This window comes from Schistocerca gregaria, chromosome 1 (genome assembly GCF_023897955.1).
Source record: "Schistocerca gregaria isolate iqSchGreg1 chromosome 1, iqSchGreg1.2, whole genome shotgun sequence".
NCBI lineage: Eukaryota > Metazoa > Arthropoda > Insecta > Orthoptera > Acrididae > Schistocerca > Schistocerca gregaria.
This window is the reverse complement of record NC_064920.1, coordinates 422563368-422587750: the sequence shown is the minus strand read 5'-3', so window position 1 is coordinate 422587750 and position 24383 is coordinate 422563368. Positions and strand designations below refer to the sequence as shown.

The 24383-nt window shown below is 41.1% G+C and overlaps 2 protein-coding genes across 15 annotated transcripts in view; both read left to right on the top strand.

Annotated features, from left to right (window-relative positions):
- LOC126350782 (uncharacterized) overlaps nt 1-8560 on the top strand; it is a 109934-nt gene extending 101374 nt beyond the window's left edge. The window contains exon 3 of the mRNA XM_050002547.1: nt 8478-8560. The gene's annotated coding sequence lies outside the window, so the exon portion shown is untranslated. The remainder of the gene's footprint in view (nt 1-8477) is intronic.
- The window catches only part of LOC126350584 (uncharacterized), a 364168-nt gene that overhangs the window by 201268 nt on the left and 138517 nt on the right, over nt 1-24383 (top strand). For 2 of the 14 annotated variants that reach the window (XM_050002532.1, XM_050002531.1), the window contains exons 2-3: nt 3596-3703; nt 8264-8560. The exons of 7 other annotated variants lie outside the window; for them this stretch is intronic. In XM_050002532.1, coding sequence (XP_049858489.1) covers nt 3596-3703; nt 8264-8442 — 287 coding nt within the window. In that variant the 3' untranslated portion in view covers nt 8443-8560. Of the gene's footprint in view, nt 1-3376; nt 3704-8263; nt 8561-24383 lie in introns of those variants that run through there. 5 more of the 14 variants (XM_050002533.1, XM_050002529.1, XM_050002527.1 and 2 more) reach the window with 4 other exon arrangements.

Below are 24383 nucleotides of genomic sequence, written 5' to 3'. Positions count from 1 at the left end.
ACATTGCTATCCTGAGTGAAAGTGAAGAAGGATTAAATGATCTGCTGAACGTAATGAACAGTCTAATGAGTACACAGTACGGTTTGAGAGTAAATCAGAGAAAGACGAAGGGAATGAGAAGTAGTAGAAATGAGAACAGCTAGAAACTTAACATCACGATGTCAATGAAGTTAAAGAATTCTGCTACCTAGGCAGTAAAATAACCAATGACGGACGGAGCAAGGAATACATCAAAAGCAGACACGCTGTGGCAAAAAAAGGCATTTCTGGCATAGAAAAGTCTACTAATATCAAATACCGGCCTTAATTTGAGGAAGAAATTTCTGAGGATGTACGTCTGGAGTACAGCATTGTACTGTAGTGAAACATGGACTGTGGGAAAACCGGAGCAGAAGAGAATCGAAGCATTTGAGATGTGGTGCTATAGACGAATGTTGAAAATTAGGTGTACTGATAAGGTAAGGAATGAGGAGGTTCTACGCAGAATCGGAGAGGAAAGGAATATGTGGAAAATACTGATAAGGAGAAGGGACAGGATGATAGGACATCTGCTAAGACATGAGGGAATTGCTTCCATGGTACTAATGGTACTAGAGGGAGCTGTAGAGGGCAAAAACTGTAGAGGAAGACAGAGATTGGAATACGTCAAGCAAATAATTGAGGACGTAGGGTGCAAGTGCTACTCTAAGATGAAGAGGTTAGCACAGGAAAGGAATTCGTGACGGGCCGCATCAAACCAGTCAGTAGACTGATGACAAAAAAAAAAAAGGTGTGTATATAGGAGCTGCAGGCAGGTTGGCCGCTGTGTCCCCGTAGTGAAATGGTCAGCGCGTCCGCCTAGTAAGCAGGATGTCCACGTTTGAACCCCGGTCAAGCACAAATATTCTTCTGCCCCCGTTACTGTATTTCAACGCCCTGCGACAGTGTGGACGTTTGTTTTCGATATTTAAGATGAAATTGTTTTCTGTGCAATACGGGTGAGATGCGAACATTTATCTCGCTATTGATATAACGAGACTTCAACGACATCCATTCCTTAGTCATTGCTTTGTGATGACGCTAACGCATTGCGCTAACCAATCTCTTATACATGCGAATCAGATTCTAGCACATATTTAGTCGAATAACGAACAGTCAGTGTACAAGTACTTGTGGACAGTAGAAGCAAAATTGCAGTGAGCTGATCGTTTAACCAAGTGCTCCGGCCGCGGTGGTCTCACGGTTCTAGGCGCGCAGTCCGGAACAGTGCGACTGCTACGGTCGCAGGTTCGACTCCCGCCTCGGGCATGGATGTGTGTGATGTCTCTAGGTTAGTTAGGTTTAAGTGGTTCTACGTTCTAGGGGACTGATGAGCACAGCAGTTGAGTCCCATAGTGCTCAGAGCCATTTTTTTTTGTTTTGTTTAACCAAGTGCACAGTAGAGTACCTGTGTAGTGAGCCATTTCAGCTGCATAGCAGACGGCAATACTTGTCAAGCAACTCACTGCAAAATTAATGTAATACTTGCACGATGATCTAAGTAGTCATAGTGTATCATTAGCAGCTCGAGACTGGAGTACTAATTTCGTTAAATCAGAATACTCATTATCTTTACTTAGATTACGTGCGCCGCCATTAACGTTATTGTAAGCAGTTTGACAGCGTAACACCATCACACCCACTGACAACCTGTACCATTAGCATCACACAGTTGTTACTCGCAGCGATTACAAGCTGACAATGTTTGTCAAGAGTAGCGGAAAGCGCATTATGAATGTTTCCATTTGCATCACGCCTAGAACAGAGAGAATCGTAAATAACAATAAGAGGTTACCTAGTGAAGGGAAGAGTCCCCGTATTGTCTTGAGTTCTTGTGGTTTCATAGTAATGTAGTTCCAGATAGTTTCCCACTAGCGGGTTCTTTTGGCTATCGGAATACTCACATGGGTATTATCAAAGTGTAATTGCTAGAACATTCAACTACCTTAATAAGACCTCATTTTGGATTGGATATGACACGGATTACTAGGATTACGTACTTACAGCTGTATCTCTCTACTCAATAAAAAGTGGACACATTTATATGGAAGTTTTAAGCAATTCGTCTATACTACCACCGGCTAAACTGCCTACTATTATTCCTGAAACACCCTGTATATGCGTATATGTGTGGTGTCTGTTCTTTCGGACATGTCCGTAAGAAAAGACACAAATTTTCATCTGCCACCGTATCTGTAATTTTAACGCTCTGCGACAGCTTGGACATTCTTCCTTCTACATTTAATTGATTAACAAGGCAGTCTGCCTCGGATCGTAGTGTCCGAAAGAACAGACGCCACGCACACACACACACACACACACACACACACACACACACACACACACACACTTAGTACATAAGAAAGAAAATGAGACTTTCGGCCACAGTGTATACCGAAAACCTACGCAATCGGACCACTACCTCCATGCCACAAGTTGTCATCCACAACATCAACGCTTGGGAGTTTTACGCACACTGGTCAAGGGGGCTTATGATGTTTCGGATTCCGATAACTTGAAACAGGAGTTGGATCACCTCAAGGTTGTCTTCAGGCAGAATGGGTATACTGATCACCAAATTGCTCGTGTTTTCCATTTGGACCCCCACGAGAACCAACGGTGGACACTTCCAAATCTGTTGCTTTTTACCCTTAGTGGGAAGCATTTCTTCGAAAATTTCAAGAATCCTCAGGAAATATGATATTAAAAGCGTCTTTATGCCTTTGGCCAAAACTAGATCCCTTCTTGGGTCGGTGAAAGATGATTTGGGACTGAGGAAGCCTGGGGTATACAAGATTCCCTGTCATTGCGGCAAGGCCTACGTTGGACAGTCTACTAGTACAGTTCAAGATCGATGTGTGGAACATCAACGGCATACACGTCTGCTCCAGCCGGAAAAATCAGTCGTTGCCGAACGCTTGTGTTAATGAAGGGCACAATATGTCCTTCAAAGAGACGCAAATTATTGCCTCAGCTTCCCGTTACTGGGATTGTGTATTGAGAGAATCAATTGAAATACGCCGACGGATGATATTATTAATAGAGGCAAAGGTTTTCCTTTAAGCAAGACGTGGAATCCTATTTTATCACAGATAAAACAAGCTGTAGCGTTTGACGTGGGTTTTTTGTTCACCTTATATAATAGACTAGATAATAACATCCCGTTGCATGAAAGGGCAAAAGAACAAGACCTTTTGAAGTAACAACTACGGTAAAATGGTAAGAGATAATTTGTGGTGATTGTACTCTACTAGCATACATTTGAACTGCACATGTAAACATTTGCCTCCCAGTAGCGATAACGTATCCAGTTGACACCGCCCTGTTGCTATAAAAGACGTTTGGATTCTTTCACGGCTTCAAAGTACGGCAGTCTAGCTGGAAAGTGTAGACAGTCTTCCGCATCACACAGGCAAGGAGATGTCACGCCTCTTGCTGCTGGCGCTCGCAGGATCCTACCTGGTTGTGTTCTGCGTGCCGCACGCCACGGCTCAAGACGACACCAAGCCGATTGCACGAGACGATCTTGAAGACTACGACGCCGACCGTCTGACATATTCGTTACTTCGAGCAGGAGGTGCTGCAGAAGAGGACGAGCCCAATATCAGCCCAATCTTCGCCCTTAAAACGCTCAGCAGCGACGGCTCGTCGGCGGACGGATCCGAGGACACAAATACTGAACACGGTACAGTTTCCAATTTTTTATACTTAGTATTCATAAAACGTGATGTTCAAAAGGTCTCAAAACGTTAGGTCTAAATCAATTATATGGGAGAGTTCCCTTTACTGCGTGTTATGACAAGGAAAGGAAGACTTCAGTTTAACGTGCCCTCCACCAAGTGTTCATTGCAGACGTAGCACATGTTTGATTTGTGGAAGGACAGGGTAGGAAATCGGTTGTGGTCTTGAGAGAGGAAGCATCCCGACATTTGCCTTAAGTGAGTTGGGGTAATCACAGGCCACTTAAATCTAAATGCCACGAAGGGCATTTGAATCGCCATTCTTCCGAATGTGAGGCCTGCGTCTTACTGCTGCTCTACCACTCTCGGTTGAGATGTACAAACAAATAAATTAAGTGGAATCAATCGGGTATTATCAGTCACGGTGTATGTTGCTCGGAATGTCTTTAAGGATTGGGGCTTAAGATGATAGGCAGCAGAATGCATGTTTATTATTTAACTTTTAAATGTACATAAAAGTAGCCACAAAATATCTAGCTTTCACCTTGTAATTCTAAAACATTTCTCTAAATTTCTGTATTTATCGTATAACCTCGGCTGCTGGCTCGAATTATGCCGAACTAAATCAATTGGTAATTCAAAAATCATTCGATAATTTAATGAAATTACTGCAAAAACAACGTTCAGTTTAGCAAAACTCGCTTATAACACAAAGAAAATGTGAATTTAGGCACCAATATGGTTGCCACATTTTTACGTGTACTATTTCACATAATAGAGGTGACTCGCAACGGTAGATGTTTTTGTCTTGATGCATGAAACGTTGCCTCAATCCTGGTTTTTATGGTAGCATAAGACATGTAATGTTCTATGAAGTAGGTCTTAAGCAATTTCAACCGGAATTACATACACCAATCATTACATGTAGTTCCAAAGAAAAAAAGAAGAGAAGACCTAAGAGAACGAGTTAGTTGATCACACTAGCCATCGTAAACTCCATCGCCTTCCACTAGTATGATTAATGGATCAGTTGTCTGGATTCCAAAGGATATACCATCGAAACAGACTGCTGCCATCTCACTGGACCTCAGTATAATCTTGCAGACGAAAGAGACGCGCCGGCCGAGGTGGCCGAGCGGTTCTAGGCACTACAGTCTGGAACCGCGTGACTACTACGGTCGCAGGTTCGAATCCTGCCTCGGGCATGGTTGTGTGTGATGTCCTTAGGTTAGTTAGGTTTAACTAGTTCTAATTTCTAGGGGACTGACGACCTCAGAAGTTTAGTCCCATAGTGCTCGGAAGCATCTGAACCATTTGAAAGAGAGACAGAATGTCTGACAACTATGGCAGCAAATCGTTTATGAAAACGTTTGGGAACACCAAGTGTTGTCTTCTCACATGAAAAGTACAAATTGTACGCAGTTCAGGATATAATACAGGCTTTATCCCCTACTGGGTTGGGAGTGACGTAGGAGCCGGACAGACAGAGAGGTAAACAGGAGACAGGGAGTTGGAGGAAGAGGTCGACAGAGAGAAGGGTCTTCAACTCTTTCACAGGTACTGAGTGAATTAGGCGTTATGATTTAATATCCTTCCAAAAATCAGTAGATTAGTGAATAAAGAACTAATATGCTATCAACTGTCACAATTGCAACTTCTTGTTACGCTAATGAAAAAGACTGCTGAACATAACTGTAAGAAGAGACGCGAGATGTTCATTGCGACACATGAATGTTGTATACTTTATTGTGTGCCACCGAGCATTGTTTCCTCACCGACTACTTGGTTAAAGTTTCCTACTTCACATAATGGTAGCAAATTATTATCTGTCTTTCATTTAGACGTTGCAGGGGAGTTAATTTCATTGTTTGAAGAGTTTGCTCCCTTAGCACATAAGTGATAAATCTCCAGACATGGATTCTTTTTCATGCCATTAAGCACACAGACCGATGTTAACGGTACAGTAATTTACAATGAACGCTCTATATATGAAAGTTCAGTGATCAAACGCACCCATAACTATGAATCGGTGTTTTTTTTAAGTAGAGCCTAAGTCAAAATAATCAACTTACCATAAAATTTAAAAAAAAACCTGTTACAGAAGAAAAATTGCTGTATACGTTATTTCATGAATACAGAAACATACAACGCTATGGTATTTTAGAATGAGAAAATATTGGCCATTTAAAAAGGTTGATCTCATAGGAAGAAGACACTGAAAGAAGTGTTGATTCTGGTAACATTAGTGAATTAAATGTCACAGACACAAAACTAAGCTGCCTTGTAACTTGCAAATGAAAATCACATTGTGTTTTAAATGGGCGTAAGTCACTGAAATGTACCCTTTTAGACCGTAACATTTAGCGATATTGTTGTGAGTGCAAACTTTGGCTTCTGCTGCTACACCGGACCGGTCAACAAGTGACTGGATGGAAACCTTGGACTTATTTAGCGATTTTGCATAGAATTTTCTCTGGTTCTCGTCCAGATCTTTTTGCTAACTTACGACGGTGGTAGTTCTTGTATGCTTTGCGCGTAGATCTTTCCACAGACCAGGTAATGTATCTGTGATTCTATGGCTAGCGTGTGAAAGTAGAATATAAATCGTTGTAAGCGTTGTTACACATAAGCAGAGTTTATGAACAGAATATGTTTCAATCAGGCTGTTTTAAAGGCCGTAAGTCAGTGCTACTCAGGATGTTATCTGTTCATCAAATAGCACAGCACATTCCATAAAGCAACACAAAACATGCAAAATTTGCAGTCACTGAAGATCACACATCTGGAATTCTGGATTTTAAAGACTGGTGGGCAAAGTATCATAAGAAGACGAGAGTTTCTGAAGAAACGAGTAACAAGCCAAATTTTTACAGATAAAACTTTGCAATCAGAAGTTTCTTCCACTTTGCATATGCGAGTGCCAGAGTTGCTTTCGTCAACGGTTTGATGTGTATCAACGGGTTAGTGAGTCACACATTCTTCGTGGCACATCTGCGAGAATCTGTTGCTCCACCAAAACACCCTGCTTACCATCAGGACACGTACAAACTAAAATACAAAAAATTCAAGACTTAGAAAATACGCAGCAGTACATTCCACTTGATCATATGCAATCATACGACGAACTTTTGAGAGCAGTGACTGTAGTACATCATATGACGACGCCTGAGGGACAATACGTCACAAGTGAAAAGACTTGAGTTATGGCCCCTTACTTGCATTTATCGCGAATCTCTCCATCACCGCAAAGTCGCAAACGACTGGAAAAAAAGCGCAGGTGACACCTGTATAAAAGAAGGGTAAAAGAACGGAAACGCAAAATTACGGACTAATACTCTCGATTGGTGCATAATGTTTGAACATAATCTGACTCTGAACATAATAAATTTCCTAGCTATCGAAAAGCTTATGTCCAAGAATCAGCACAGTTTTAGAACGCATTGATCGAGCGATAATCAGCTTGACCTTTCCTCACATAATCAACTGCGACATAAGGATGAAGAGCAACACGTCGATTCCAAATTTCTATATTTCCGAATATACGAAGGCACGACCGTATGGAATAAGTGAGTGGCTCGAAGGCTTCTTAAATACTAAAATCAGTAGGTTGTCCTCGAATGCGAGTGTTCATCAGAGACAATGGAATCGTCAGGAGCGCCACGGTAGAGTGATAAGCCCGGTGTTATTTTTAATATGCTGACACGATGGGCAGCAAAGTTGATGGTGCTGTGGCGTACAGGAAGTTGTCGAAGTTGAGTGACTGTAGGAGGATACAAGATGACTTAGACAGTTGGTGTGGTGAGTGAGAGCTAGCTGTAAATGCATAAAAATGTAAGTTAATGCGGATGCGTAGGAAAAGCAAATCTGTAATGATCGGATACAGCTTAAGCATTACCCTGTATGGTACAGTAGCGCCTTTTAAATTTCTGAGCGTTACTTTGAAAAGCGATATGAAATGGAACCTGCATGTTGAAAACTTTGATAGGGAAGGCAAATGGTCGACATCGGTTTATTGAGAGATGGGGAAACAACGAGTATTTTTTAGTGGCAGAACACTGAGAGGATGCAACAGACCTACCACGCCTATCTGTCCCCTTCTGGACTATTTCGGAGTGTTTTGAGATCTTACAACACAGGATTGATCAAGGGCAGCGAAAAAGAGCAGTTTTCACGAAGTGGAAGAGACTGTACGACTATGGCAAGTGATTTGGGATGACAGTCATCGAGGAAATTTATTTTTGACTGTGGCGAGATATTTTCAGGAAATTTGATTACAAACTTTCTCGCCCGAAAGCTATAATATGCTGCTAACTCCCACCTACATAGGAGAAACGACTATAGTGATAAAATAAGAGAAATAAGAAGTGATGTGGAGTGATTTAAGTGATAGGTCTTCCAGTCTGCTATTCTTGAGTGGGACGGTAGAGAGATAATCTATAAGTGTTCGTATGTATCACATTGCAGAGTAATCAGTAGGTTCCTTATTTTTGGTAAGTAATAGGTCTTGTGCTTGATTGGCTGTCAATTTTGAGCTGTAATTACCGAACATCGTTTGTTCCTTTTAGCGTCACAGAAAGGAGCAGCTGCACATGCCGACCTCGCCAGGACAGCAGCTCATGCCGAAGCCAGGACAGCAGGCAAAGCCAGAACAGCACAGAAATTGAGGACTGCCGCCAAAGCCAGGACAGCTGCCAAGAAGGCTGGCAGAGCAGCGGCGAAGGCTGCCGGGACACACAGCGAGTGACTGCTGTCCCATCTGCGAACAGTCAGTGGATGTAGGTCATCAGTGCGATGATTCTAATGTCTTATGTATCTCGATTATAACAAATGAATAAAAAATGATTGCAGCATTTAAAAATCTACATTTGTTGTTTTCTCCAGAAAAATAGCAGTACTTCACTTCCTCATAGAATGCTGACATACGAAGGTCGTTGAATGAGAAAAGCAGCACAAATTTTCTCGGCCACTTTCAGTTGACAAAATACGGAATGTTCCACCTTTAGACCCAATAGCTTCATGACATTCTGACAGTTAGCGGCGCTATACGTAGCTTTTACAATGGTGTCTGTAATGGAGGTGCATTCCAAGTAGAGAGCTGCCATTGAGTTTTGGCGGAAAACCATAGAATCTAAGATATTCATAGGTGCTTAGAGAATGTCTACGGACTCCCGGCAGTGGACAAATGTTCGGGGAGTCGTTGGCCGAAGCGTCTGTCGTCATAGCAACATGGTCGCGCAATTAATCGTTGCTTTAAGGTTGCTACTTCACATTACTAGTACGCTTTGTCACACGTAGAATCTGTTAACATGCAACAATGTTTTGAAATTAACTATCCAGGCAAGAACCTAGGGAACTTATTTAGACACTAATTACGAATGCGTTGTTATAGTGAACAGACGACACAGTGTTATTTTGTGTATTGTCTTGCTTGTTAGTGGTATGATTATGTAATGACTATAAGGCTTACATACTTAGAACATATACTGCTAATGAGGCTTTAATGCAACATTTTGGTTGACTTGAAAAAACATTCTTTATTTAAAGTACTTTTTTAGATATTACAGATTACTTAGTATTTTGTTTGTTTGACAGCTACGCGATTATATCATGACGCAATTAATAAGTGTTATAATTTATATTATTGCTTTTGGAGCGTATCTTTTATATCAGTACAGTTTTTCTACATTCTTCGCTGGCTGCGGTGGCCGATCGGTTCTAGGCGCTTCAGTCCGGAACCGCGCCATTGCTACGCTCGCAGGTTCGAATCCTGCCTCGGGCATGGATGTTTGTGATGTCCTTAGGTTAGGTAGGTTTAAGTAAGTCTAGGGGACTGATGACATCAGATGTTGAGTCCCATAGTGCTCAGCGCCATTTGAACCATTTTTTTCTACATTCTTCTGGAAAGTAAAATATGTTTTAGTAGTAACTTTTGTGGTACAGCTACAATGAGACAGCCTTTTCTGTAGCACAACTATGTGTTAAGGTACAGTGCTTTCTTGGTCACATGAATGTACGTAATAACTACGATATCTATATGCATAGCATTTTCACTTTTGGTTATGACAAAGTAAGTAGATTGAATTTTGCAGAACTTTGCTTACAGCGGACGATAACTACGACACTTGGCACATTTTTACCGTTAAGTACTGACAAAAATTATCTTACAGCTAGACACACAGATTAGCGCCACAGGTCACGCATTTGAGTGATTAAATTCTGTACTCAAATATTTTTTTAAAGATTTTCGAATTACAAAGATACAAAGAAGGTTTTCGGTGAAACATTTCATTCTGTTGCTGTAATCTGTAACACCTGAGGGCATAAATACATTAACCCTCAGGGGTACACGCTTACTTTGTGTATGGTATTTCCTGATACAATTTTACACATCAGTACATTATTTCTCTAACACAGAATTACACAGATATCTCCTTATTTAACAGAGGGACAAACTTTCTTTAAACTAAATCAGTAACACAGTTTATGCAGTTACACAATTAGATAACTTCACAGTTATGAAATTGTATTTCGTCTGTACTTTGTGAATTGTTCATATTGTTTTGGAACCATTGTAATACTATGAGAGCTTTGAATGACGTATTTGGTATGGACTCATGATTTTTGAAGTACATTTGCGGCATATGTCTTAATTGAAACGAGCAGAGAGCATTTTTTTAAAAGATTTTGAGATTATTGAAGAAAGCTACGACGTTTTCGAGATTTGACTGAGGAGTTATGATATTATTATTGTGATGACGATGTGTATTGTGACGTCGAGATATGGTTTTGATCATTATGAAGGGTGAGTTTGTGTGAATCTGAGTACCAGTATGCTAACAGAAAAGTGACCTTAACGTAATGCACACATACTTGAAAACATATGATTACAGTTTGGAGCTCGTAATTTCTGATATTTACTAAAATGCCTAATGAAATGATCAGAAATATTTTATGTCTACACATGTGATTGTGACTGCTGTCTTTCTGGTTGAGAGATTTTTTTACTGCCTTAGGAGATGCCATATGTCTAGTGAATGACTTTTCATGCTTTGTTTAATGTATATACTTGCCTCATTTGTTTAATATCTAGTTTCTAGCTGCTCTGCAACATGGGTTAAAATAAAATTTAATAGACGTACTAATAGAAATGTTTTCTGTCTACAGACCCAGTAAATAATAATTTTATGATTTACTTTCCTTACAAAAGGGAGCACAAATAGACATTTTCCCTCACAGGAATTGCAAACATAACTTGGTAACTTGTTTGGTAGAGTAAGTTATTGTGATGCATCACTCTAGTATTAAGATGTGACATAGGTATTAGACATGGCTATCTATACTGGAATACTTTTTCTGCTTGAGCTTTGTTATATTTTGGTATAACTTATTGCATTTGGTGCTGCTGTTTGCCACGCATAGTCCTACTGAATTTTACGTTGTATTGAGCCTGTTACACTACTGATTTATTTTTCTTGTTGCTGCACATTGCCTTCTATTAGTTGAAATGTTGCATCTGCTTTGGTAAAAAAAAAATGGTTCAAATGACTCTGAGCACTATGTGACTTAACATGTGAGGTCATTAGGTCCCTAGAACTTAGAATTACTTAAACCTAACTTATCTAAGGGCATCACACACATCCCTGCCCGAGGCAGGATTCGAACCTGCAACCGTAGCGGTCGCGCAGCTCCAGACTATAGCGGCTAGGACCGCTCGCCCACTTAGGCGGGCTTTGCTAATTTAGATAAATTGCTGCTTACTTTTCCAATATGCATTTTTTGTCAATGTTGTTTGTGTTAAGGGTTTAGCCAAAAAAGGTAGTGTACAATGAAGAATTATTATTTTGAAAGAGTATATAAACGAAAAAAGTAGGGTTTAGGGACAACAGGTTTAGGTAGGATTTTCTTGGAAACAAATGATGAGGTAAGATAATGGAAAATAAATAATGAGGTAAGACAATAGAAAAAGCATGCTTAGATAGGATGGTTTTTTCTTTTTTTTGTTGCGGGAACGAATGTTGAAATAAGAGGAAATATCTGTGGAATGAAGTTTTGGGTTGCAGTGCAGTACCAAATGTCACACTGAAAACAAACCCTGTCCTTTCCTTTCGTGTTATTACACTATGTGTATGTGTGCCCTTGTGTATTTGCGTTCTTCTTGTCTCTGTGTGATGTTTCATAGAATTTTTTTTCTCGTGCTCTGTGATGACCTACATACCAATACTCTTCAACACTTGACTAACCCTGCTGTGCGTTTGCTCTGTTGTGGCCCCTTAAAAAACAAAGTGCGATTACTACTGTGATGAATGATCATGACTGTGAGGACAATTTTTGCTTTTGACCAACAGCGTATTAATAAGTGTGTGCATTTGATATATTATTAGCGTAAATATAAAAAATTATCACATGTGTACTGACCACTGCTCAAAACGGTTTGTAAAATGTTTTGTGGGGAGCATGGGGACCATGTAATTAGGCTGTTTAGGTTTTTGTGTTGTTAACGCCAAGTAGCGCTCTGTATGAAAATCACTGACTGTGCTGTGTGCAGTCTGTGGCAGGTTGGCATTGTTGGAACATTCGCTATTGTAGTGTTGGACAGTTGGATGTGAGGCGCCAGCAGTGGTGGATGTGGATGGAGAGAGGCCAGAGTTTTGAGAGGTTACTATAAGCGGACGATCTGGACGTGTGTCCGCCAGAAAAAGGAAATCTGTAAAGACTCGATGTCATGAACAGATATATATAATGACTTTCGAACACTATTAAAGTAAATACATTGTTTGTCCTCTATCAAAATCTTTCATTTTCTTACAATGCCTTCAGTAGTTAGAATCTTTTGTTTATCTGGCAATACTGGCTCTCGCTGTATTGCAGTGTGTGTCAGTTTAGTGATGATCAGAACAAGAGAGGACTGCCTGAGTACATTCAGTTTTGGTCAGCTGTTTGACAATCAAATCACGTAGAAGTTTACCAGCACAATCATTTATAATGTTTCATATGGGACGTTACACTGTCTTATGAGAGTTGTCCACATTACGGAAAGTTTTACGCGCCGTTTTACACTGATACCCGTACAGGATCCACAGTGTGCAGCAACTGAACGAAAATTAAAAATTTATACTTTGTGGTAAGATCTTATGGGACCAAACTGCTGAGGTGAAGGTGATCGGTCCCTAAGCTTACACACTATTTGTGATTGAGTGGTATGTATTCATAAGCAGCTGCATTTTTGATCCGTTTTTCTTCGAATAGAATACAAGCAGAGGGCCTGTCGGGTGTACCGTGACATCTGCACGTTATCGAGACCTCCTTGTGCAAATTGTAATTCTTGCTTTAGAAGAGTGGAGCTGTGTGGAAACCACTGTTCTCATGCAAGATGGGGCAAAACCTTATGTCGTTGCCCAGTTGAAGATCCGCTTAATGCAGCCTCCCACGATCGTGTTATCTCCAGAGTTTTTCCAGAGGCATGGCCATCGAGATCACCTGATCTGTAACATATCACTTTTACCTCTGACGATACGTTTCCCAGGGAGACATTCGGTCTCTACCAGATCTGAAGGCTAGTATACAGGAACGCGTTGCTCAGATGCCATCGGAACTGCTGCGAGCAACTGTTGATTACGTCGTCTTACGGTTGCAGCATCTTGTCGACGTCTCCAGTGCTCATATTGAACAACTGTGTAAATGGTGGTTTATAATAAATTTAAGGTTAAGCGTTTCTCACTTCTTTGATATTTTCTGCTAACGTCCTATTCCTAATCCATTAAGCATCTAAACGTTTTTTACGTCTTCCTTGCATAGACACTGCCAGGTTTGTACCTGTTGGCTAATATTGGAACTAATACTTTTCCAGCGTACATTGGTTCCGCCTTAATACATTAGAATATTTACCAAGTTTCGCTGCCATACGATAATTACTGTCTATAATTGATCTCGGCGAGTGGCTGCAATTTAATTGTAACGACCTGGTCTGTGTGGCCAACGACGCTTGCTGTGGGAAATGTCTGGCAATATCAAGCTCTACTGCCATATCAAGCACCCTGAACGTAAATAAATATATCATATTGCATATACACAATAAAGAAATCCACTACTGTACAACTGCTCTATTGATGACAGTTTACTGGAAATTTGGTGGTAACTTCATACGGGGCCAACCTGCTAAGGTCATCGGTCCCTAGGCTTACACACCACTTAATCTAACTTTAACATACGCTAAGGGCAACATACACACCCATGCCCGAGGGAATTTACTGAAAGCAGTGACTACCGTAAAATATTTAGGAACAACTATTCAGGGCGAGCTTACTTGGAACGATCCTATAAAACAAATGTTAGGAAAAGCAGACACCAGACTGAGATTCATACGAAGAATCTTAGCTCATCCACAAAGGAGGTGGCTTACACGGCGCTTGTTCGATCGATTCTTGAGGGGTTTTCGTCAGTTTGGGATCCGTATCAGGCAGGACTGGTGGAAGAGAGAGAGAAGATTTCACGAAGAACGACGTCAGAATATCGTTTGGTCAGCAAACTCCAGCGGAAAATATTACAAGAGATGCGTTGCGCATCACGGAGAGATTTACCATCGAAATTCAGAGAAAGCTCTTTCTCAGCTAACATAACACTTCCTCCCAATACTTACCACAAAATGACCACGACGATGAAATTCGAGGAATTGTAGCTATTGCTGAGGCTTATCGGAAATCAATCTTCCCGAGCGCCATTTGCTGGTGGAACAGGGAAGGGCGATTAGTGATTGGTACCAGAAGTACCCTTCGCCACACACCGTCAGGTGGTTTTCGGAGTATGATGTGGATATAGACTGCAGGAATGCAATTTCCGGTCCTCCCACTGGCATTGCTGTATTTTTCACGCACTATGTGATCAAAAGTACCCGGAATAGCCGCAAACACATATGCTTTTCATATTAGGTGCATTGTGCTGCCACCTGCTTCCAGGCACTCCATATAAGCGACCTCAGTAGAAATTAGACGTCGTGAGAGAGAAGAATGGGGCGCTCCGCGGAACTCACGGACCTCGAAAGTGGTCAGGTGATTGGGTGTCACTTGTGTCATACGTCTAAAGCGAGATTTCCGCACTCCTAAACCCTCCTAGGTCCACTGTTTCCGAGGGATGTGGTAGTGAAGTGGAAACGTGAAGGGACACGTACAGCACAAAAGCGTACATGCCGACCTCGTCTGTTGACTGACAGAGACCGCTGACAGTTGAAGAAGATCATAATGTGTAATAGGCAGACATCTACCCAGACCATCACACAGGAATTCCAAACTGCATCGCGATCCAGTGCAATTACTGTGACAGGTGAGATAAATTGGATTTCATGGTCGAGCGGGTGCTCATAAGCCACAAATTACACCGGTAAATGCCAAACGACGCTTCGCTTGGTGTAAGGATCTTAAACATGGACAACTGAACTGCGGAGAAACGTTGTGTGGGGTGGCGAATCACGGTATATAATGTGGCGATCCGATGGCAGGGTGTCGGTATGGCGAATGCCCGCTGAACGTAATCTGCTAGCGTGTGTAGTGCCAACAGTAAAATTTGGAAGCGGTGGTGTTAAGGTCTGGTCACGTTTCTCATGGAGGGGCCTTACACACCTTGTTTTCTTGCGAAGCACTATTACACCACAGACAATATGAGCAACGAAACCCAAGACCACGAACAATGTCGCATGCTTTCGTATATTTCCATGAAACGATGATCAAATTATTTTGTTTTTGGAATATTTTGAGGAAACACAGACTCCTCTGAATGTCCCGACAAATAAGAAACCTAAACGACTTAGCTTGGAGGTACTTGCAGCTTTTGAGATTGATTCCCCGCCACGCATGCTTACGTGATGGTAGGCATCGACCAAAACATCAGACAGTATGACCAAAATGTGTTCGAGCTTGTGACATCCAAACCATATGAATCTATGGGCCTGGAAACATACCGTCTGACTTTGAAAAACATCGACACAATGCCAGAAGATATCAAAGGCAGATGAATGCGACAACTAAGGCATAATCAGCTTCAACAGGTCATAAATTCAAGTACTGTCAAGAATAATATACAGAAAAACGGAAAAAAATCTGTTGCAGAATGATCAGTTTGGCTTTAGGAAAGGTGAAGGCGCCGAAGAGGTACTTCTTAATTTTTGCTTTATAATGGAAGTAAACATTAAGAGAAATAAAGAATCTTTGATATTATTTGTCAACAGAAACAGCTTCAGATTACGTAAACTGTTGTATAATGATCGAAATTCTCATGTAAGTAGGTGTATGCAATACGGAAAGGTAGGTTATATACAATATGTACAAGAACGAAGAGGAAAGATAAGAATGGAAGCAAAAGAATGAATTGAGGGGTTTAAAAATGGTAATAATAATGTCGTGTCGTGTGACGACGGCCTCCCGTCGGGTAGACCGTTCGCCTGGTCAAGTCTTTCGATTTGACGAAACTTTGGCAACTTGCGCGTCGATGGGGGTGAAACGATGATGATTAGGACAACACAGCAAGCCGTAGCGTAGGCATTCGGCATCTCTTCCTTGCTGTTAAAACAGTACATTGAGGGAGCAATGACGGAAATAAAGGAAAGGCTCAAGAGGGGATTAAAATTCAGGGCGATACCTAGGCGAGAGTTCACATAGGTGGTTCCTCGCGTCATACTCTCGAGACGGCGACAAATTGCTGGCCTGGTCGAGTGCCCCGACGCTTAACCAGGCATTTGTAGTCTGGCGGGATTAGCCGAGCGGTCTATTATGATGTTCTTGTTCTACGAGATATAGCTTGAAACTTGTCTTTCTGTGAAACATTCCATCTTCTACGGTGAACGGCAGCTGGCTGGCAAACGAAAAACTGTCTGAGCGTTTAGGTTTGTGCTTCCTCCCACTCCTCCTCGTGTATGCCAGTGGAGCCCATGGTGCATGCATTGTCACTCACACTATGTACATTTGCATACAGCATTCCTGGATGATGTATTACTCCAAAATCAAATGCTCTGAGATGCAAGGCCCATTAATAATTGGACCCTTAGGTCCTAATAATCATTTGAGTGCTACATAGTCAATTATTACCTTTAAACGTCATCGTAATGAATAACACTGGAAATACATTATTCCGAATGTATTTCTTTCTCAGTTGTCTGATAATTCTTTTGGACCCTGTCAAGCTGTCTGGATGCATTCTGATAAACTAGAAAAGGAAGAACTGGAATAGTAATAAGTAAATTTTTGAGTTTTAAAAATGCTGCTTCACAATCTGATGATAAATGAAACTGAAATGGTGGGCAGCTAGGATAAATAAAATGTGAGTATTAGTAAATCAACCAACATACTTAAACAAGTATAAATCCAGAATAACTGGGCCGAAAATCAAATATTAAATAAGCCATGGTAAATGGCTGAATGGTTTCTCAATTCAGTAAAGTTTCTAGGACATACAAATGGAAAATAGATTAACATAACTGGTAAATAGAACAAGGGCTGAATCATAACAGAGAAAATGAAGGCGGACAACTAAGTCCTTTCAGCATGTAAGTAGTTAAAAACACATAAAATTTACATCATTAAATAAACTAGAGCCTTAACTGACAATAAGTTAAAAGTGTCTTAAGAAAAAAAAGCACACAATGGTAGTGCAAGTAAACTCAAGTCCTTTTGGACAAAGACTTGTAGATAATTGTTGAAAAACTTAAAATTACTTATAACCTAAAGACATGAACTGGTAGTGGACATGAAAACCAATATCTGCACATTAAGTAAAATACATGCACCAATAGAGCACAGAAAACAAATCCCTCTTGAATATTTGCTACAATACCAGGATACTGATCCATGTACAAGACATCGGCCAAATAATGTCCAAAAGAATAAATGAGGACAGCTTACAGCTAGAACGTCAAACGAAGTTCACTAACGAAGCACAGGGGTTTTCTCAAGCTACCGCACACACTTATCATTAACCGCCTGCTGCTCACTGTCATTCCTGCGATTGACCCAGAAGAATTACAGACGAGGTATGTGTGCATGTCCACCAATCTTAGAAGCAGGAACCAGGCCTATCGAAACTCCAGAGTATGCCTCAGCATCGCACAGACAGATGGAACTGGGGATTCTCCAGTAGGCCTAGATACACTGCCCACATTATACGTACACCATCCTAATACAGCGAGCACACATCCACAGCAAGCAAGCCCTGGCTGCGGCCCAGCAAGTCTCTTGCCGAGTTACTCGATCTCTTGCAGACAGCCCCTGTCTGTCCGCCCCCGGAAGCTGAGTGGCTGAGAAGCGGTAGGATGCAGCAATTCTATGTGAAACCTAAGGACCCAGGTTCGATTCTGGGTAGGAGCGGAGATTTCCTCCGCTCAGGGACTGGGTGTTGTGTTCTCCTAATCATCTTCATTTCATCCCCATCGACGCACAAGTCGCCGAAGTGGCTTCAAATCGAAAGACTTACACCCGGCTAATGGTCTACCTGACGGGAGGCCCTACTCATACGACATTTACATTTTATTTATCCTGTATGAAAAGTTTGAAATAGACGAAACCGTGGCTAAGAAATAGTAGGTAAATCAATAGCTTTGCACGTATGGCTCATAAACTTTATTCCTTTCCTTAACAACACTGTGAGGGGTCTTACAACTTCCACGAATTTTGGAACGAATTTTCGATAGAAATTGGTCGGGCCTAGATATGACTGTGATTCCTTTACTGTAGAGGGTGTCAGAAAATTTTTGATGCCCTCATCAAGTCGGCGATTAGTGCGGGCACCGTTTTGACTGATAATATGGCGCATGTGTTGGATTTGTTGTAGAAAGAAACGACACATTTACAGGCTAATGCTGAACCATACTGCACATAAGCGATCCAAAACTTCACATAAACATAGTGACTGTAGTTTGCTGGTATCTTTGTGGAGAAATGGTATCTTTGTGGAGAAAAAAATCATATCATCAGAATAGACCATACACCTCTTAAGTTTTAATCTTGGGAATACGCCATCTAACAGCAGCTGGAAAGTAGCAGGTGCGTTTTTCAGCTCAAAAGGCATATAAAGATATTAATTTGTGATCAGTTGGGATTAAGAATGTTATCGCTGGGAGCTCTTCAAATATTAACGCTAATAATAATTGATGGTACTCACTTCAAAGTCCCACAGTTGTGAAATAACAACACTCACTCAGATTATCTAAGATATCTGCTATATATTTGGCATTGAGTAGACGTCTGATACTCTTTTCTGCTTGAAATAACAATAGTCACAATGGAATTGATATGCTGTTCTGCTTTTGTGGGTACTGTGACAACAGATGTTGACCAGGGATTATTATTTCTTTCCATGATCCAACCTAGAATTTTACATAAAGAGTTTCTTTTTTATGTTACCAAGTCGACACCCAAAAGAAAAGATACCTTACTGGAGAAACCAGCGTTTTGACCATGATTACAGTGGCCTTCTTCCAGATCTACTGCTGCATTTTGGTTGTTCAGAGTCCCTTATATTTTGTCATTACTGCATGATATTACGTCACAGTTTTTAAAAAGATCGTTACCGTTGTTGGTCTCTTAAGGCAGAGGTAGTGGGAACTTTATTGTAGTACACATACGGAACACACCACTAGTCTCAGAATATGGCCACTGTAACTGTGACCGAAACATTGGTTTCTCTCGTACAGTTGAGTCGTGGTGCGCCTTTTCTGGCAAACCAGCTCATGGCGCGACACTCGATTACCCAGCTGTACCAGGATCTTTGCCCCTGTTGTGATCTCGCAGGTGTTTGGCGTTCTGGGCAGTTGGTGTAGCACTCGCTACGAGGCGCAAGGACGTGCTTTCGGGGACAAAAGAGGAAAACACGTGTGCTCGGCCAGCAGCAGCACGGCGGTCTACCTCGTAAGGTGGTCGCGAGTTTGTGGTTGACCTGCCTAATGTCAATGCCGGGTCTGTTCGTTGCATTGCTTTGGTGTCTGTATTCTCGGAAAGACCCATCCTTGGAGACCATCTCGACCAATGGTCTCCATCGAAGGTGGGGTGATTTTGGTGTCTTGGTTTCGTTCAACGATTTGCTTTGCAGCGAGTTTATTTTTTGCTTGTTTGCCCTAATGTACGAGGTTATTTCGGAAAGTAAAGATATACCGTAAGCCAGAGGAACTGAAGAGTTTTGGCGAGAAAGTTGGCAACACTGGTGTTAGCCTTGAACTGTTAGCTTTCTCCTCGTGGTCGTTCGGCAGTTGAACGTTGCTTCTGGCTGGAGTAGGTCGTGTTTAAAATGGCTGCACCAATTCAGAATCCCGCCATATGCGAAGTGGGCTCCACCATACATTTCCTTCGTCCAAAAGGTCAGCGACCATCGGATATTCAGAAAGAAATTGTTTCGGTTTATGGGAACATTATAAATCGACAAAATGTAACTAAATGGTGTCGCCATTTCTCTGAAGGTAGGACCGATGGTCATGACGAACAAAGGACAGGTCTTCTTCGGAGAACGGAGGAAGCAATTCGTGCGAATAGACATCTCACATTCTAAGAATTGCATCACATCATACCAGATGCGTCAATGGCAACTCTTTATGACGTTGTGACAGTCAAGTTAGGGTACAGGAAATTGTGTGTTCGCTGGGATCCAAAACTGTTAACAGAAGAACACAAAAAGATGAGCTTTGCGCTCGGCTACCTCACACGCTATGCTGAAGCAGGTGATGAATTCCTTGATCACATTGTGACAGGCGACGAGACGTGGGTTTATCTCATACATCTGAATCCAAGCAACATTCAATGCAATGGCGCCATTCCATTTCACAAGAAGCAAAGCAATGCAAAACGTCGATTTCAGCGAAGTAAATGATGGCTTCTGTTTTCTGGGACAGACAAGGCATTCTTCTGTTGGAATTTATGCCTCCTGGAACGACCATTAATGCTGCTGCATATTGCCAGACTTTGAAACGTCTTCGAAGGGCAATTCAAAACAAACGCAGGGGAATGCTGACAAGTGGAGTCCGCTTGGTTTATGACAAAGCACGGCCTCACACAACGCTCGTAACCAAAGCACTGCTCAAACACTTCAAATGGGACATATTGGACCATCCGCCATACAGCCCAGACCTTGCGCCCACCGATTTCCATGACTTCAGTTACCTGAAGTCAGATCTTGGTGGAAAATCCCTCCACGGCGATGAAGAGATCAAAGATGAATTTGAAATGTGGTTCTGACAACAGACGGCAACCTTCTATAACTGTGGGACAGAAAAGCTTGTACACCGACTTAACAAATGTTTGGATAACGGGGGTGATTATGTCGAAAAATACCAAATAATCCAGTTAATATGATGTAACTGACGTTTTCTAAATAAACGTTCTATTTAAGGAGTGCGAGCCATTGTATCTTTACTTTTCGAAATGCCCTCGTGCACGTTCTTGAAGTAAGAGCAGCCTGCAGAGTGTGTAACGCCAGGAGACCACCAGTTACTTTCCTTTCATATATATATATATATATATATATATATATATATATATATATATGAAGTTTATGTATTACCTGTATGAGATTTTCAGTGTATTTTGGTTGCTATCAAATCGACGTTCCTTGTATATTGCTGTAAAATTTGGGTCACTTCTATTGGAAGCACTTACTCAGTTATTAGTAAAGACTTGTATTCTGTAAAGCTAGTCATCTATATGTAGTTCCTTTATATACGTTCATTTATTTGAAAGCACTCACTCAGTTATTAGTAAAGGCTTGTATTCTGCAAAAGGCAATCATTTGTGCATAGAATTTTATACGTGTGCATTTATTTGAATGCACTCGAGCAGTATTGGTAAAAGAACAATTGGTATTCATTTATTTGTTGTTTATTGATCTCTTGACTTACATCAATTGATTTCAGGTTGGTGTTTGAAGTGTCTTCTGCGGTCTGTTTGTGTTCCAGTTTTCTGCGAGTTGGGGTGTGTGGGAGCAGCGCCACGTTCCGCTTCGGTGCACAGAAGCTGTGACGTGCCGTCTAATGGGAAGTGACTCTCGGTTGGGCCTCAGGTTTTACGTGTTGTTTTGGATGGGTAGTCTGCTGCAGTCACCTTTTGCCCAAGGGCAGCCTGGCGTCACTGCGTGTTTGGTAAATATTTATCGTGTTTCATGTATATTTAAAAAAGGTATAGGTTTTATATTTGCCTTGGAATGGTATTAAATAGTAACTTCTTATGCTGTTTGTGTTATTTGGGTTACAAGGTGTGCGTTTCATAAATCACTTTCACATTGCAAATTAATGTTCCTTTAAGTAAATTATCTGTGCCGCATTTCTTTAAATCACTTTCTAACTGTAATTTATTGTTCCTTTATGTATGTAAATCTCTGTGGCTCATCTTATTTCCGTTTTGGTAATTGTGATTTGCTACCTTGCTTGAGAAGCAAAGTATCTGTGATATTTTGGTACTGTCTTAAACATGGCTACGTGTTGATTGTCTCTTAGCTATTTTAGAAATATTGTCTTTGAATAAATTGTTAATTTATCGATTTGGTAGTTGTTGTGTTGAAGGAGTCACATTATAAGGGCCTTGACATTCCATCCTAAGTGTACATCTCATCCTGACTTCCTCAGTCACAATACTCTTTTAAATTATGATGTGTACCGTATTCAGGAAACTCTTATGTTAACTGACTCTGGCTGCGAATGCTTATGCAGTTCCACCACCTAGAAGTTGTTGACCTATAATTCTTCTATGACGCTCTGCATGTGTTGTGGAACTCGATACAGTTTCCTGCAACAGGCGTTTCGTTTCGAATGGGGAATATGATGTAGAGCTAGTGACATGGCAGGCAATGTTCCAGGAGGATTAAACGACCCTACGTATTCTTCTGAGAGATTCTCCATGTTGTCCTGTTCTGACTCTCTAGGTGTGACGGTTTATCTCTTAGTAGGGTGAAACTGATAGACTGTCCCGATGTTGTACGGATATTTTGCTGTAAAATCGCTGTCCAATTCGTCTTCATCTTGTATTTCTAAATCAACTATCAGGGTGCCACGTGATAGCTACACTTACTCAGGACTAAAGTTATTAATACTGCTAAGCGCTGCCTTGCTTTCTCCAATTTCCCATAGGATAAACTGCGTAGCGCAAAACATTTCACTAAGAATATATTCAGACAAAACTTCAACAAGACACAAAAAATCCGCTGACAGAAGAGATTTTACATCGAGACAGATTAATTTTCGGTCCCGTCGGAGGTTCGAACCCTCCCTCCGGCATGGGTGTTTGTGTTGTCCTTTGGATAATTTAGGTTAAGTAGTGAGTAAGCTTAGGGACTGATGACCTTAGCAGTTAAGTCCCATAACAGTTAACACTCATTTGAACATTTGGGATTAATTTTCCAATATGCCTACAGTTTATTTTCAGGCACCTTGTACATAATTTAGGCGCCAACCTGACCTCTTGAGTGTTCCTTGCGGCAGTATGGTTTTCCGGCCGTAGAATCAAGATGAAACGGTATTCCATCTGGCACTACCATACACCGTTCCAAGCCACTTTGGCATAATGTTCAACCAGGAAATCAAACCCGAGAATGATTTTGTAGCCACTGCCGACTATGGGAATGACTTTTGCATCAACCCGGAAGTTACCCCCCCCCTTCCTCCCCTCGGAAACTTATTATGTTGAAACTAGTGAACCTACACGACCCGCACCTATGCCGCTTAATGCTCAACGTGGAGAATATTATCCTACTTTATCAAGTATAATCGCACTTGTCACAGATACCTGTGATCAGTTTCCCATAAGATTACAGAAAATTATCATTTTGGTGTTAGAGTAACAAATGTTTTTGATATTCTGGCATATACGGCGGTGTTTTCAATGTGCTGTTTTGCACACTGGAACTGTTTGCTTGCGGTATTGGATTTTTGCTCTTGCATAACTTTGACGTTGAGCGACTGTTAACGTGATAACTGAAGAGGTTTCCGCTGGCATCACTTTCCCATATAGTAATACTTGCTTTGGGTTTTGTTTTATTCTCATGTAAACATAGTGGTGGATGTGCCTGTCATGAGGGGTTGCTGTAGTTTGCCACTCTTGCAATTATGCGCCTCTCATTGTACATAGTACGCGACTGTTGGTGCTTTGGCTTTTTTTGTGTAATTTCTGGCCAGAAGTACACATATAATATACATTTTTCTGTATAAAGCATTATTTACTGTTTTAGTGCATATAAATTTAACATAAAAATATTATTTCTTCTGCAAATAAATTCTGTACAAGAATGTTAAGCTTTTAGCATTACCTCCAGCAATGGTTTACAAAATTGATATTGCATTAATATGTTTCTTCTGCACACATATCAATTGCAGGTTTGATTACTTTTAAAATATCGTATTGTAAATATATTGTCATGTGATTCACAGTACACGTTCTTCATACCCACTAACGTTTAGTGTTAGTGATAATGCGTCTTATAATGTCAAATATTTAGTCTGCAATATTATAATATTTATGGGAGGGAATTACTGCTCCACATTAAAATTATACGGCAGATCATATTCGATGTAGGCCGTTTGCTTCAACCATCTGGCGGCTGAAAATATTTACTTTGTAATGTGCCGCACAACGAGAATGAGCTTGACAACTGATGTTGAGTAAAACGTTTAGCATTACTATGTACAGTCTTAGACATAAAAACTGACCGCCGGCCGGCCTGCCTGCTTGT